The sequence below is a fragment of the Squalius cephalus genome (assembly GCF_949319135.1).
Source record: "Squalius cephalus genome assembly, chromosome: 9".
Lineage (NCBI taxonomy): Eukaryota > Metazoa > Chordata > Actinopteri > Cypriniformes > Leuciscidae > Squalius > Squalius cephalus.
Window position 1 is genome coordinate 18454507 of NC_137130.1, and position 16817 is coordinate 18471323.

Below are 16817 nucleotides of genomic sequence, written 5' to 3' on the forward strand. Positions count from 1 at the left end.
AGTAATGCCAATAATTTTACTTGCTAAATGAGTTATCTTTAAGAATTTGTTCTTATTGGTAACTGTAAGCATATGGAAAAAACAAATGGCACCATAAGTAAGAACTGGCTCAATAATACTGCGATACAGAAGCAGAAGAAGACGTGGCTGAACAGACAAGTGCCTAAGTTTACGAATAGCTGTCAGTCTTTGTTGACAGCGTTTGTAAACCCCAAGAGTGTGCTGATTGAAATCGAGATTTTGATCCAAAATAATGCCAAGATATTTAAAATGCTCTACTCTCTCTACTATCTCTCCATTAATAATAATGCTAAAAGCATGGATCTGTGTTTTCGATGTGCTAAAGACCAGTTCCTTTGTCTTAAGAATATTAAGGTGCAGAAAGTTATCCTCACACCATGTGCTAAAATGTGCTGTAGAACGTTGATAGTCCAAAAAAGAGTCATTGTCCTCATTAAGCAGAGTGAGACAATCGTCCTATAATTTTTTTAATGAAATAGAAAAGTATTGTCAGAAGTGGGATTCGAACCCACGCCTCCATTCGGAGACCAGAAATCCCGCTTCACAGGAAGGACTGAACCTTGAGTCTGGCGCCTTAGACCGCTCGGCCATCCTGACATACGTCACCTAACGCACTGAAGCCTTTCTGACTTGTCACTACATTTCTTCATATAACTCTAACATTAATAAAATCGGTACTGTTGCTTAGTGTTTTTTTCTTTCTTTTCCATAAGAATTACTCTGATTGTTTGGAATATCAGGAAAAAATTTGTTTTCTTTTACGACGCCTTCTCGTGCTCACATTAAAACTGCTATTTTAACAAGCGATATAATTCTCGGTTATAGTTGCTTATTTCAAATGCTTTATCCTTTACGAAACAAGACAGTACTGTATTCAGAAACAGACGCGCAGCGCTAACGTTAGCATTAAGGTATAACGTTAGCCTTTAGGCTACAAGTTACAGCGGTATGTGTGCGAAACCAAAGTCAAGTCTTTGGCGAAATGTAACTTACAGTTCCCACAAACAGCTGACAAGACTGACAACACAGACAACATGAACATTTTGTGTTCTTGGATTTCTTGTGGGTTTTCATTGTACATTCGCGTTTCATTTTTAAATACATAATTTAAAGACAATTTAGCATTCTCCCAATGTCACTGTTTTATGATTATAATAAATAATTTATCAAGAAAAATGTTAATTCACAAAATAAAAAACAACAACAAAACAGTGAGCATTTATAAAATAATAAGAGTCTTAAGTATTCCCCTTACTATGGTCTATGATTCTCTTAAATGTTTACATTCGATCGCCCCCTGGTGGCTAGCTTCAGTATAAGTCAAAACCCCCTCCGTCTCAGTGTACAGTAAACTGTAATGGAAACTTTCTCATAAATATTTAATCACAAATAGAATCACAAAGAAATGTATCTTAAACTCATTTATAAATATCTTGCAATTACTATCTTGTAAACAGATTTAATTGTGATATTGGTATACTTTGTACGTTTTGCGGTTTAGATGCAGAAACATGTTTTTGTTAAACATTTCATTTATTTTCGAGTTGTCCTCATTCAGCTTGTTTTTGTTCTTAAGGCTCACATCATTCAACTGTTTTGAAAATGTGTTTTTTTTTCTCCTACTGTATGATATGTCTTATCATAAGGAATATTATTTATTTAATCTGCTACTTAGCTAAATTTACTATTCGTAAAAGTAAATTTGGAAGAAATAAGCCTTTGCTTTTAAAGACAGAAGTTCAACAACACCTAAAACAATACTGATTTTGTAGGAAACTCAAAAGGAGCCCATGAAGACTCTTTAGATTCTTTATTGAGAACGAGCTGTTGGTCGCTGACTCGCTGCAGTCATCAAGTCCAACTAAGGCAGTGATGCATTGGAGTTTAAATGCATTTTAGGGGTGCTAAATGGAGACAAAGTACCTGGGTGATGACCTTAAACAAAGCATGCAAAAAAGTATACAGTTATAGCAAACCACCCCAGACTGAAGTATCACAAAAGGGGAGGAAGTGGAGTTGTCCCATTATTTTTTATTTTTTTAAAGTATATGGCATAGTCAAGTCAAGTCAAGTCATCCTCATTTATACAGCGCTTTTAACAATGTAGATTGTTTCAAAGCAGCTTTACAGAGACAAACGTATAATTTAGGGTAACAGGCATTCACCAGCAGGCTTTTAAAGTTTCTCGTCACAGGCAGGGCTGTCATTAGGGCAGTGCAATTGGTACTGACCCCCATGCTTTAGGGGGCCCCGTGGTGAACGGGCCCCGGAAAGTGCTCGCAAACGGGCCGACCGAGGGGGGACTCGCTTCCTCTACATCGCACTGGGCCCCGTCTTGCATGCTGCAGGATTTTTGGGAAATACTCCAATTCCAATGGCACCAGCTAAGGAGCACAGCCTTTTTTAACGCACACATAACCAGCCTCATGCAGTGTGTGATGGTCTCAGAGAGATGGGTTTCCTCTGGAGAGATGCTCATCATGTACTGATGAAAGAGCAGCAGGGGTCTGATGTCAGAGCAATGTAATGTTGACTCTGATTGATGGCACTCAGCCACAGTGAGGGGTTAATGAAACTGTGCGTCTCTCTTTCCTTTTGTCACCGTCATGCATATCCCTTCATTTCCAACATTTCATGCTTGTCAGTTGTTTCTTTCATTTATCACTCTCTCCATCCTCTGGAGGGTTTTTGTACTCCTTGTCCTTCATGATTTTTTTTTTTTTTTTTTTGATTGAGTGACTGGCCATTTGCAATTGAGGGAGGACTAAATGAAGAAGAACTTGGACATCCTACCATCCCTGTGTCAGTTCGAGTTAAAATATGTCCGATTAAAGAAGGGCATGGCACTCTTCATTCTTATGACACAAGCTGTTTGTTTAGCAGCTGGTGTAACATTGTATATACGTGTTTTTTGTATATATTTTCTATTTCCCTTTTCTAATGAGACTGTATGTGGTTTAATAAAATGTTACTTAACTTAAGTTACTTAATTAGGCTACTAACAAGTTTACAAGGTCGTTACTTTCTGTCGAATGGTGCTTTATCTTCGCTCGCGTGCACCTTGTTGCTTTGCAAGTAGGCAACGAAATATCTAGAGCCCGAGTGATTCTCCTTAGTTCAAATATAACTGTTTCACACTGTTTTTTTTTCTTCTAAGGAGAAACTGTATTTCTAGTTCTTCACCAACAATTAACCGGCTATAAAATGATAACGGGACGCAGAGAAAACACTAAACACACAATTGCTCTGTGCGCGTGCTGGGGGCAGGCACTGTCTCCTACCGTCAAATGTAAACCAATCGAAAGCCATTCCTCTGGTCCTCGCGCTTCCTTGGTTACTGGACTAGCAACGCCAGACACTTTCACAAGCGAACACTCTCACCAAACAAACACTGGTACTAACTTAAAATAACTTGTTTTTAGACTAAACTTAACAATAACTTTTATATTTCCAAAGAAATTATTGTGTTTAAGCTATTGCGTAGCCTGCAGACCGTTGGCCAGGTGACGTTTTTACGTAAATTTACCAAACACTTCTCTCACTGATGTGTCGACATCGGCAAGATACGGCGTTGCCAAAGCTGCTTCATATTACAAAGTGAAAACGACCACTTTATTAAGTGTAAATACGCAAACCAAAGTGCAGAACACAGAGATGCCGGTGAGTAAAACGTGTAGTTTTATTTCAGGCTATAGAGTTTGTTTACGTTCTCTTTAAATGACTTATCTTAAGAAGACAGTCACTCAGAGCTTGTTGCTAACGGCACAATTTCCGAATTATAATAATAGGCCTAATAATAATACTAACATTGAACATCTTCCAGGGGTCATTTGAAAAAAGGAAACCCCCGATAAAACCAGAGAAAACTGTCAGTCTTTTACCACAGATACAGAAGGTAAAGCCTGGCACTGATTCACCACATCTATTTTAATCAAGATAATGTCTTCTCATTCAGCAACAGTATTGATGGCTTGTGACTTTCAGGTTCGGTCAAAACCTCGGTGGCATGAAGCTAGCCCAAGCTTTAGACTTCAGGGACCACCTCAGGAAGACCCCCTTGGCTCTTTGCTCTCCAGTAAGAAATACAATATACTTTGATTTGCAACCCAAACTATATTATCGATGTGAACATACTTCAAAATACCCTTTAGGAGACGTGCAAGGAGCAGGGGTACAATGGAGTCAGACTCGTCATCAAGGCCCGCAGCATGTACAGACTAAATCTGGAGGGATTTCTAAAGTATCTTACAGGCATCGTGGCAGTGACCAGCCCAAGAGGGATCGTGAGCAGTTTCGCAGTACTCTTGTCAGCGTTATTATGTGGGTTTAATATCCATAAAGATGAGTTCTTGATGACAAATTGTACCTGTCACATATATTCACTAAAAGAACAATATGATTTTAGGCAATGTGAAGATGCCACTACTACACCCATCACAGAAGACAGCTCTCCATCCACTTCAGGATCACCTACTGCTGCAGAGAAGGACATTTTGGTAAGGCATTTTGCCTTTTATCTGCAGATTCATTTAGGTTCAGTTTCTAGATAATTTCTGCTTAATTAAAAATATAGTATATGCTCCTGCTGTTTTGTCACAAACTTGTCTTATGTCTTTCAGAGGTACTACTATTACATCCGCAATGGGATAGGCACAGAGGATGTGGCAGCCATGGAGGATTCCTGGCTTGAGAATGTTCTTGCTTTAGTCCCAGAGCAACTGAAAAGTTTAAGCGGAACCATTGAGGCTGTCTCGGATGAGATAAGAGAAGACTATCTGCTCAGCGTCAAAAAAGCCATTGGTACGGTCTTCTGTTTGGCAGATCTTGCTATTTGCAATGTAGACACAAAGTTCATCATGTATAAAACATCATATATTTTGAGTTTTTTTTTTTTTATAATTCTTTACCCCTTTTACCCCATATTTATTTTAACAGCATTCATACTGTCTCCATTCTATGACAGTGTTTGCTATGGCCAAGTATTGTGTGTGTTGTTGTCCTTTATTCTGTCTATTCCTCTATTGTAGTGGATTTTGTGCTGCGGGACCCCAGAGAGAATCAAGAGCTCAAGGCCATAGATCTCCCCCCATACAGACAGGAGTGAGTCCTGCTAAATTCCTTTTAGTGGTACAGTTTACAAGACAAAAATAATAGGCATAAAATGGACCATAGTGCATTTTAGTTATTCTTGTTGGTTTATATTTGTCAAAATAATATAGATTCATGAGTATGAAAGTATTTGTTTTCTGCTAAATTCAAATTCAACCTATCTGATTTGTGATACAAGGTAATGTGATGTTGATATAACAACTTCTGTGGCATGAGTACTTAAAAAGAGTACTTTAGTTTATTCCCTTTCACTTCTACCAAAATGATGGAAAGCATTTAGAATTATGTTAATATTATTAAATTCAGTTAGTGATGGAAAATAGAAAAGTACTTCACTGTGGAGGAAAAAACATTTGTAAAATCACCTATAATATCAGCGTCAGTGTCAATATTCTGTCAGTCATTGTGTACTAAATACCTATTAAATAGTTTTTTTTTTGTTGTTGTTGTAGAATGGAAATTATTCCAAAGCCATGGAATAAAACATTTCTTCAGGCCCAGAAAAGAATGAGAACCCAGCTTCACTCAATCAATCCCTCTATGCTCGCAGTACTGGATCTGTGGCAAGTGTCTTACAAGTAAGTGACAAATGACCTTGAAGATACTACAAGACATGAAAATGTCAGAACTGCTGAACTTGCATTGTAGTAATAAAGCCCCTTGTGAAAAAGAAGTACACTTTAGCATGCAGTTTTTTTTAAAAGAGTTACAGAAATAATATACTTAAAAAGAATATACTAGAAGTGCTAGAATATACTAGAATATAAGTCTGAACTGATGGTAATTTTTTTCGAACTCTATGTATTGATTACTGGATTTTACACAATTATTTTTGTAGTGTGGTATTGGTGGTGATGTACTAAAATAGACATTGTCAGGTGTGGACCTTTCTTCTTCTCACCGTTGATTCCTGATGGTTAAGAGGACAATTACTTGAGTTGCCCCCTGTCGTTTCACAGAATAGTACAACGGCGAGCGCGTCGAGTATAAACGCCTCGTCCGTTTGAATTTTTATTGATTTAAAATGTACTTTAAAGTACAACCTTTTTTTAAAATTTGTGCACATTCAATATTGTGCACATTCAATACTTTAAATCACAAGGGAGGGTCCATGGTTGATGTCACATAGCTGTTATTCTCCATTCCATCATTGTGCTTGCCTCTGTTCTCCCCTCCTTTTCCATAATGTCCACATTGTCTTGTTCACTTCTGCAGGAAGTTGCGCCTTATTGATGTGGAGGTCTTCCACGATAAGCTGGAGTCTGTGGAGTTATCCACATTTCAGCAGTTAGTCAAAAAAGACATTGAATGTGCCATAGGGATTCTTCTCAAAAAGTAAGCAATTGCAATTAATAATTGACCACATTAATCAAATTATCTGTTGAATTTTTATGGAAGAGGACAATAACTTGACAATCACAGACTGTACCCTGCAAAAACAATGCAAATATGATTGTTTCTTGTTTCTTTTTTTTTCTTCTTTTTTTTATCAAACAGGTGGATACCAGAAGTGCAACAAATCTTCTATCTTGGTAAGAAGCGCAAACGGATCCCTAGCAACACTAGTGTTGCTCAACTGCAGTCTTTCTACAACTGTGCGGCTACGCTCATGACCACCCAGCTCCAAAGCCTGGCACTGGAGTCCATTCAGGACTACACGCACCTCATCGCCCAGGACCCTGTAAGATCTCCTGTACCACTGCATCTGAAACACTGAACCCTTTTGAGAAAAGTGAATTATTATATCGCTGTATTATATCGCTGTTTTGCTTCAGTGCATCTTTTATGTTTTATCTTTTTGACTAACAATCCTTATAAATCACCATGGCCTATAAAGTAACATGTTTTCCCCCCCTTTGAAGCATTCAGTGCGAGCCTATGAGCATCCAGGGTTTGTCCTAAGGCTGGTGCTGGACAAAAAAACTATCAAATTTGAACCTGATTTCAAAGACTTTGAAGTCATCCTGCTAAACATCTATGACATGATGCTGAAATCTTTAACTTTGATCCCCCGAGTGGAGATGAAGCTGTACCAAGAATGGGTAAACATATGTTTTTTTAATTTTATTTTACATCTTGCTTGTGCTATGTGGTTTGATAGCTGAAATATTAAAGGGATCATATCATGAGGAATCCAATTTTCTTTGATCTTTTAAGATAAAAGAGTTTATTAGTTGAAAAAACTGTATATTTTAGAATTCAAAATTTCCTCCCCTGTGAAAACAGACCATTTTTTTTAACTGAGTCACAAAGATTTTTCTTTCTGAAACAGAACTCCGTTAACTTAGTTAGCATGCACATTTCTAGCAAACTCTGAATGTTTTTGGCACAAAAACTGTATATATTGTAGTTGGTCTTCAGAGAGAGAGAGAGAGAAAGTATGTTAACACACCTCCTACAAAGATTACCTCTAGTAAATATTATCAGCTACTATAACCAAACACAAATATCATACCTTTAAAAAGCAGTCTTTACTCTGAATATTGTCATTAAGATTTCATGTATTTACACATTTAATACTCTGCTAATTCTAGCCTGGCCCAGAAACACACCCTACTCTGAAGCCCATCATCCTGCCAGAGATCCTGAAGGCCCAGCAGGAGAAGGTCAGACGGGTAATTCATGCAGAATGCGCTGAACCTTTGAAGCATATTCGTCTCTATGATAAGTATGCTCCGCTGGTGTCCCAGCAAGCTGAGGATGATGTTACCCAGTTCCTGCAGGAGCAGCACTCCTTCCAGGAGCTGATGATGGAGGTGACCCGCTACCAGCAATTGGCTGATGAAATCCAATACAGCACCCTGAAGGTTGATCTTTAGTCACATTGAGTGTACCTGTTCACATTCTACTAGCTTTTGCCCACAGAATTACGATTAACTGAGAATCTTCATTTCATATGTTTAGGTGGTGCGTTTGGGCATGTTTGAAGTGCACTCCCATGATTTGGTCCGTGCCCTCGTAAAGCGAGCGGAGGGTCTCTTGGAAAAACTGGTCACTCATATGTTGCAGGGTCATCGGGAGTTCAATAACAAGTAAGACACTGACGAATTTCTGAATTTTTTTGTCAGTAGCCTGTTAGTAATCTGTGTCATTGATCTCTAGGTTGTGCGAGGAATATGATACAATATCAAACAAAGCCCTCAGAAATCCATCAAACACACAGGAACTCATGGAACTTAAGGTAATACTGACCAGCTCTATCTTTGAACCATATTTGTTAAATTACTGTTGACAAAAAACAAAGACCTTTCAGTATGTAATTTCCTGTTTGTCATTTATGCTGTAGGAATATGTGGTGAAGATTGAGGCAGATGAGATGCCTCAGTTGGAAATTAAGCTCCAGGAGTCCAATAGCAGGTTGTGTTTCTTGGTGGATTATGTCACATTCACGGTCACAGACATTCAGCTGAACAGCATGGCCTTCCAGCGTCATGCACAAATGCCTTCCATCTTTGATAAGCACCGCCAGATTATTAAAGAGAACACCAGCCAGTTCCAGGACGGCCTCAAGGTACTAGAGATGCCACACGCTGGCCAATCAGCATAGGCAACTCTAAAAACAATTGGTCAAACCAAACATGCTTGTGCATATATTGTCATATAGACAATGTCAGCATGGCAACAGATCTTTAGAGACACAACATACCTTCACATTATTCAACACTTTGTACATTAAACTGTATAGTAGATAAATAAGAACAACAATTAGGGAAAATAATAAGAGACCTCCAAGCATAAGAATCAAGCTTTTATTTTGTACGTAGAATCACCAAAAACACAAGAGCTCTAAAAAAAATCCAAACTTACAAGATACAAATTTATAAAATCACCAAAAACACTTAATTCAAATATGTAGAAAAACTGCACTTTTATGTTCACTCTGACATTGCTACACTAATGCATGTAATAATCTGTGTTTTTCAATCATAGTTGAGGTGTGAGAGGGTTTTGGAGGATCTCAAAAGCTATGAACAGCAAGTGGAGGAGTTTATGACCTTTGGTGACCTCTCTGAGCTCAGCAAGTATCTGAAAAAAGCCCAGACCCTCAATTCCAAACTGGACTTGGTTATGGAAAAGGTAAAAAAAATTGGAAAATTATGGTTGTTTCACTGCTTTTTTTAGATGGTTTTTCATACACATGTTCTTGTGATATTGCATAAAAAAATGCTGGATTGAAACAAAATTAAATTTGTTTCCATATTTATAAATAATATTTCCAAAATGCACATAAAAAAACCCTCACAGCTCACTTAGGCAGATACTGTACATTTTTATTTAATAAGAAGACTTGCAGATAAACTATTATGTAAACTCATTTACTGAATACTGGTTTTTGATTTACTGATTAAAAAATCATTCAGAGATGAAAAGAAAACCTGATGTTCTTGTCATTCTGAAGTGCTTGAGCCAAAGCCTATTCACACACAAGTGCAGACAAAATAGATGTTTAGTACATTTGTCAGTTGGATTTGTCAGAGTTTTAGAGTGCCTGTGAGAATGGCTGCTCTTATCATTGCACCTGCACAATCAAACTTATACACTCTTTTATCCATCAGATCAGAGGCTTCAACCAGGAGGAGGAGGCATTTGGCTGGCCTGTCTCTCAGTACCCACAACGCAAAACGGTTCAAGACTGTCTGCTCCCTTATCTGCAGCTATATGAGATGGCGGCTGAGTTTCAGAGCCAACACCATCAGTGGGTGACCGGCCCGCTTGCAGCCGTCAACCCGGACAAAGTGGAAGGTGATGTGGGTAACTACATCCGCTCCTTGTACAAGCTTGAGAAAAGCTTCCAGGGCTCACCCAAAGCTCTTCATATCGCTACCTCTGTGAAAGCGGAAGTGGAAAATTTTAAGGAACACATTCCTCTAGTACAGGTACAGAGATATGATTCTTTTCATTTGTCACCTTTTTTACGGTGTAGGGGAAATTTGTGGTATGATTTAAAAAGGGCAAAATGTGTTAAATAGAACTTAGAGTACCTCACTCTTGGTAGCTCAACACATTATAAATTAGCAAAAATATTTAATAAATGAGCATGCAAGGGGCTGAAATCTGCTACACTTTCTGGGGAATTCTGAGTGCAGATTTTGTGCCGGCGTGCTCATTAATTATGGGGATGATTTGTTTCGGCAGGTGCTTTGCAACCCTGGTCTCCGTGAGCGCCACTGGGAGGCCATGTCTACAGTTGTCGGCTTCCCCCTCAAGCCCTCAGAGGAGGATTCCTGTGTGGCCCAGTTTCTTCCCCTACATCTGGAGGCACACCTCCCTGCCTTTCAAACCATCAGCGAAGGGGCCAGCAAGGAACACGGCCTTGAAAAGGCCATGGAGCGCATGGCCAGTGAATGGGCAGGGATGGAGTTCACCCTCTTGCCCTATCGTGAAACAGGAACCTCCATTCTATCCTCGTTGGATGAGATTCAAATGCTGCTGGATGATCATATTGTCAAGACCCAGACCATGAGGGGCTCACCATTCATCAAGCCGTTTGAGGCCGAGATACGGTGAGAATTGGGAATAGTTTTAAACATCTCCAATGTCACATTTTAGGGGCTGTTTACACAACACCATTTTCAACTAAAAACGGAAGACTTTTTATAGGGCTGGGCGATAAAACGGTATCGGTATTTGTTCAATTTGTTCACTATAATGTTCGATATAGTGCTCGATATATTTAATTAAAATGCGTGCGCATCGCCCGTAGATCTTATCATCGCCCGTTCACATATCGCGTCTAAAACGCGTGGAAAGCGCGGCTGTGCCGCTGTCTCCTTAAGCCTTGTTTATACTTTCGCCTGGCTCCGCAGCGCGAGTCTAAGCAGACTGCGCGCGCACCTCCCCAAATGGACGAGGTGTTTATACTCGACGCGCTTGCGCTTGCAGCATTCTGTGAAACGACAGGGGGCGACTCAAGTAATTGTCCTCTTAACCATCAGGAATCAACGGTGAGAAAAAGAAAGGTCCACACCTGACAATGTTTATTTTAGTACATCACCACCAATACCACACTATAAAAAGAATCGTGTAAAATCCAGTAAACCCTGAGATTATTACTTGTGACATTAGAACAAAATATGTGGATATAAAAACATGTATGTAGGCTATACAACTAAATTATTAACGATCTCTTAAATATTTTCTAATTTCACTAAACATTTCATTAAGTTTCGTGGACATTTTATAAAACATGGACCTTTATTTTTATTAAAATGGCTTATGTCTGCTATAGGCTCATTTTGTAAATGTAAGCAACTAATTTAAGATGCACAAACTGGGTGCCGTTGCGGTGAGACTTACATGCTCGGATTCGCAAACCGCTTGCTCTTGAAAGAAGGTGTTCAAAATACTTAGTTTTTAGAGTTTTATATTGTGTAGGTCTCCTGCTAACTGGTTAACTCACATTATTACTGTCTTACTGAAATACTTCTGCTAATCAGTTTGTGAGCCACTATTACCTATAACTGTGTCTATAATACTGTAATAAACTGTGCCATTCTCACTACTTTGAGGAAAGATTAAGCATGGAGCAAGATTTGTTTTACCAATGTTTATGTTACATCAGTCATTCACATCAGTCATTCACGCAAGAGCTCGGCTAATGTATACATTGCATATATGCGCTGTTATTGACACAGTTTCCATGTGTTCACCGCAATATATTACAAAAATACTCTGTAAATAAATTAGTACAAGTAAAATAATCGGTTTGTTGATGGACATGCACTTTTTAATGCTGATGGTGAGGAATTACAGTTGCAACATCTCATAATGTACCTCAAACTGAGTAGTGTATCACTGAGAAATGTCCTGCTCGATTCGTCCTTTCGATGGAGGTTCAGGTTGAATGACTAGTTCTTCCAGTGTTTCATCATCGGACTCGCGCTCGCATTGATATGGTAAAATCAACGTCATTGTTCGTTACTGTCTTTAGTTTATGATGTATGAAGCCTCAGGACAGCTGATGTTGTTATGGCAATGGGCGTTTTTGTTTTCGACGCGCGCGCTGTACGCGGTAAACCAATCACAACAGACTGAGCTGTCTGGCCAAACAGAGCAGAGTAGCTTGTGGAAAGGCGGGATTTAGAGAGATTGATTCATCTGACGAGTCGTTTGAGAATCGTTGAAAATGTGGTAATGTGCAAATGTATATTATGAGGAAATTAAACAGGTTTTTGACCTTTGATGCATGTAAACCTGTTGTAGGAGAATCCAAAACAACATTAGGAAACTTTAAAATAGCATAATAGGGGCACTTTAAAATAATCACAAAATAAAAGCAATTAAAGAAATAAAAGAAATTAAAAGAGATATATGATACAGTTATAAAATGAATTAAAAGAGTAAAAAGATGATACATAGATAAACTTCTCATCTGGCAAAACACCAGTGTTTTCCAATTTTTCACAACTGCCAGTTTTATTCTGAGATTTTCCCATGGTGATTAAACTATGTCTGTGGTGTTAACAGTAAGAAATAAGGGCATACGGACATCATCACAAGTGGTTATAAGAATTACACAAATCAACACAATATAACATTTTGTCATCATGGAAAATTAAAGGTTCCTTACAGCAGACTCAGCGATTATATGTTTTTAAAGCTTTTGTGTTTAAAGGTTTTGGCATTTTCTTAAAGGAAGTAAAAAATTACTTTATATCAGAGGAGGGCATTCTAAAATTGGGATTACAGTGAATGTTTCTGTTTTTGTGAAGATTAAATTTGCCCAGAAGACAGAGCAATAATATTGTATTATAAAGATTAACATCCTTAGAATGAAAATCAGATAAAAAAATGATAGATTATGTAATTCGTGTATATGCGTGTGTTCGGCTCGAGTGCACTGTAGTTAAAGAATGCATATGTGCGCGGGCGCGTAGTCTTTATTTACAATGTGACATCGCCAATTACTTGTCTGGCATAAATAACTTAGCGTTATTAGTCGTTTTCGCGGATCCGTGTGAACGGTGATCGTTTTGATAACGTTGTCATCTGTATAAAGAAAAAACGTTTTCCGTTTTTAGCACATCGTTGTCTTATAAACGTACCCTTAGTCATTATGAACAATAGTGCCTCATAAGTGTTTATTCTACAAACATGCCATACTTATACACGTATATGGAATTGCGGCTGTCATATTTGATTATTTTCATTCATTCATTCATTCATTTTATGACAAACAATAATGTAAGTGAAGTCCTGCATATCATCTAATTAGTTTAATTTTACAGATGAATTTTCTGCATAGAGTATTGCTAAAATTGGGTATAAAATGTAGGTATAAAAAGTTTACATCCTATTTTCAGCCATATCTACTGTGATCGACCTCATCAGAAAATTATTTAGCCTATCAGGAAAATTTTACTGGGGTGCAACTTTTTAATTACGCCCTGCCTTACTTCCTCTAAATTTGCATGTGAAACAAGCTATTTTTCCCCACCATCGGGCCGAAACATTCTAAGCAATCTAAGTAATGTTGACATTATCATTTCCATTAAAACCTGTATGGACTAAATTGATGGTTAAATGGCTTTAGTGACTCACGATTGGTCACATACTTTGTAATCTTGATTTAGCAGCACAAAAATGGAAAAAGAGACCCTAACCTTGTCAGTGAGGACTGATTTGTACAGAACGACATGGTTCAGCAATGATAACCCTTCAGCCTGTTGGTGGAAAGGCGCTAGGTTTTAGCTATTCACCTAGCATATATACATTGAATATGAATGTGTCTGTATGCATGTATCTCAGGGAATGGGAGGGTAAGCTGCTTTTGCTGCAGGAAATTATGGATGAGTGGCTGAAGGTTCAGGGCACATGGCTCTACCTTGAGCCGATCTTCAGTTCCCCAGACATCATGGCCCAGATGCCTGAGGAGGGACGTCGCTTTACTGCTGTGGACAAAACCTGGAGGGACTCTATGAAACAAGTCAGCTTGGTGAGTCAGAAAGCCCAAGATATAAACATGAATTTGGGTTTGTTTAAATCTAGAGTTGAGAATAACTCTTTGGAGAACTTTCTGACATATCTTTTGTGTAAAACTGTTGTGTGTTCATGACAAATGAGAGAGCTTTCAGACACATGCCCAAACATAGTCACTCATCTCAGTCTCAGTGCTATGAGAGACATCAATATCTGTTGTCCTCCTCTAAATGGAAAAAAGTCGCCTGGCTGTACCATCAAATAGGAATTATGGATTTTGTCTGGAGGGACTCAAATCTGGGAGTGTACAGAAAACAAGGTCGTCGTGCAGCACGATTCACGCTGCTTCCCTCCACAAGGTTTGAGAAAACGTCCATAGGTTCAAAAAAACCTCAGCACCTTTTAAGGGAGTTAAAAAACACTTTTAAAACAGACCTTTTGCTGATAGGTGACAGACACTCTGAAATAGAAACTCACTATAGTCATATATAAGCTTGGTCATGTAGAATTTCTTTATACATGAATCTAAAGCAATTCTGTGAAAGCAAGTTTTTGAAAAAACAGCTTTGTGCCTAAGCCATAATCAGATGATTCTATGGACTGCAATACCAGAATGTCCACTAGGTGTCTCTCTTCATCTATGGTACCCACAGAGCTGTTCATCGCCTCCAGATTTTATTTACTTTTTTCTAATGTGTTTCTAACTTTCCCCATTTGACAGAAACCGAGATAAACATTCTGTAATTGAATTCAAAATTCTGGGCTTCTTTAAGGATGTTTTCCTTTTGAATAATTCCTACACCACTCCATGATTTCCACATTAGGCTAGAAGCCATAAATGGCTCTTCTCGGAAAAGCAAACATACATTATTTCAGCTGGAAGGCAGGTGCTCTTGCCTGTTGCTGCTTTACAGGAATGCTGGTTTCATGAACAGCAGTACATAAAGAAAGACATGCTTACAATATCAGTGGGGTGTTTGGGAGAAACATCAGCACAGTAGATGCAGATCTGTGCCCATTTTTTTTTTAGCTTAAAACACAAGTAGGGACATGTGAAGCTGTTCTTGAACCCGAGGCATACTGCTACTGTAAATGAAAGGTATTGCATTCATGAAGGAAACACGATCAGTAACTGTGAATATCTGGATTTGTTGAACAGCCCACCTGCATGTTTCTGCACCCTGTGAAAGGAAGCGGATGATTTTCAGCATCTCTTTATTCAGGCGCATTCCGGCAGCACTCACCCTCTTACTCTAAGTAATTCAGTGTGACGGAGAGGGAGCATAATTAAAAGAGTAATTGGCATAAAACTTCCCCTCTCTCTTTCACCATTAGAGTCATGCAATGGTGTTTTCATGTTTTAAAAGGGTTATTTTGTGTAGGCTTTGGTTATTAACAACCCCTCATTACTTCCTCTCAGTTCCTGTCAGAAAACTCAGGCTTTTTTTGTCATCCAAAAGTGATCGTTAAACTTCAATCTCTTCGTGAACGTGAAGTCTAGTCACCGTAGGTAATAGAAAATCAATAGCAATCCGAAAAGGGGAAAAAGCAATTATTATCTCTTTACAGGTGAGCAGCATCTGTGAGAGGTGGAAAAGGAGGGGTGGGGTATCCAATTGTTTCCTCTCTTTAATGAAGGACGTGGCCTTCATACAACCTTTGGAGGAGCGTTTGAAAATCAGACAGCAAAAGATGGGATGAGCTTTCCTAGTGGGAGACACCTTTCATAAATGAACTCTTTTGTGAGAGCAGGGAAATATGGCTATGAATATCATCTTTTCATCACTGGATTTGTCTGAACTTTGGGGGCAGAGAATTAAAAGGAGTGTGATGGTGTTTCATTACCCATGATTTTCATTCTTGTTGAGTTTCTCTACTGAAGTGCAGCTTAACTTAAAAACAGCTCACACAGTCCAGAGGCTTCCTTAGACATCGGTCTAATATGACTGGCTATGGTCAAATATGCACTTTACTGATCTACTAAATTATTAGTGGTTCATGCTATATAAGCTTTTTCTCATACATAGGGTATGGGATTTGAACAAACTAAGTATTAAACTTCAGCTTGTAGCTAGCACTGGCTGACATGAATAATACCATGGGGCTTGTTGAGGAGAGATGTTGAAAATGGTTGAATCCCATAGATTTACAGTGCATTGAAGGAAGAACCCAAGCCATATCTAAGGACCAGAATATTGTAGAGAGACTTGTTGGTGGTCTCTTTTAGCTTGAGGCTGTAAGCAACCAACCAGAACACCCTAGCAACTACTTAGAACACCTAATAACTGCATAACAATGACTTGCAAATCACATACAACCTAGCATCACAGCAATATGTTTTATAAGCAACACTCATATTTTCTGAAGACGATGTAAAAATCTAGTTATCCCATCATTTATTTGAATTTTATAAGACATGGCTAAATGTCTTGCAAACTGTGTCTAAATGTTTCCCTTTGTGATATTCATTGTTTGCATCACATGTGTTTCTCTCTTAGGACAAGCATGTCCTGGCAGTGGTGGCCATTGAAAAGATGCTAGACAAGATGAAAAGCAGTAATGAGTTGCTAGAACTCATTCTGAAGGGTCTAAATGAATACCTGGAGAAGAAGAGACTCTATTTCCCCCGCTTTTTCTTCCTGTCCAATGATGAGCTGCTAGAGATTCTCTCTGAGACTAAAGATCCAACCAGGTAAAGAGGAACTTTCGAAAGTATTAAGTACAGTGACGGTCAGATAGATCAACTGACATTTAGCAATACCTGTATA

The 16817-nt window shown here is 38.6% G+C and overlaps 1 protein-coding gene across 1 annotated transcript in view; it reads left to right on the forward strand.

Moving 5' to 3' along the window:
• Positions 1-3340: 3340 nt before the first annotated feature.
• Positions 3341-16817, forward strand: part of dnah7 (dynein, axonemal, heavy chain 7) — a 92107-nt gene continuing 78630 nt past the window's right edge. The window contains exons 1-21 of the mRNA XM_079880397.1: positions 3341-3415; positions 3506-3681; positions 3845-3916; positions 4006-4096; positions 4173-4341; positions 4427-4517; positions 4641-4821; positions 5049-5121; positions 5583-5708; positions 6346-6465; positions 6628-6811; positions 6993-7172; positions 7665-7937; positions 8035-8162; positions 8233-8311; positions 8417-8641; positions 9061-9207; positions 9687-10007; positions 10267-10634; positions 13879-14065; positions 16548-16741. Coding sequence (XP_079736523.1) covers positions 3676-3681; positions 3845-3916; positions 4006-4096; positions 4173-4341; positions 4427-4517; positions 4641-4821; positions 5049-5121; positions 5583-5708; positions 6346-6465; positions 6628-6811; positions 6993-7172; positions 7665-7937; positions 8035-8162; positions 8233-8311; positions 8417-8641; positions 9061-9207; positions 9687-10007; positions 10267-10634; positions 13879-14065; positions 16548-16741 — 3215 coding nt within the window. The 5' untranslated portion in view covers positions 3341-3415; positions 3506-3675. The remainder of the gene's footprint in view (positions 3416-3505; positions 3682-3844; positions 3917-4005; positions 4097-4172; positions 4342-4426; positions 4518-4640; positions 4822-5048; positions 5122-5582; positions 5709-6345; positions 6466-6627; positions 6812-6992; positions 7173-7664; positions 7938-8034; positions 8163-8232; positions 8312-8416; positions 8642-9060; positions 9208-9686; positions 10008-10266; positions 10635-13878; positions 14066-16547; positions 16742-16817) is intronic.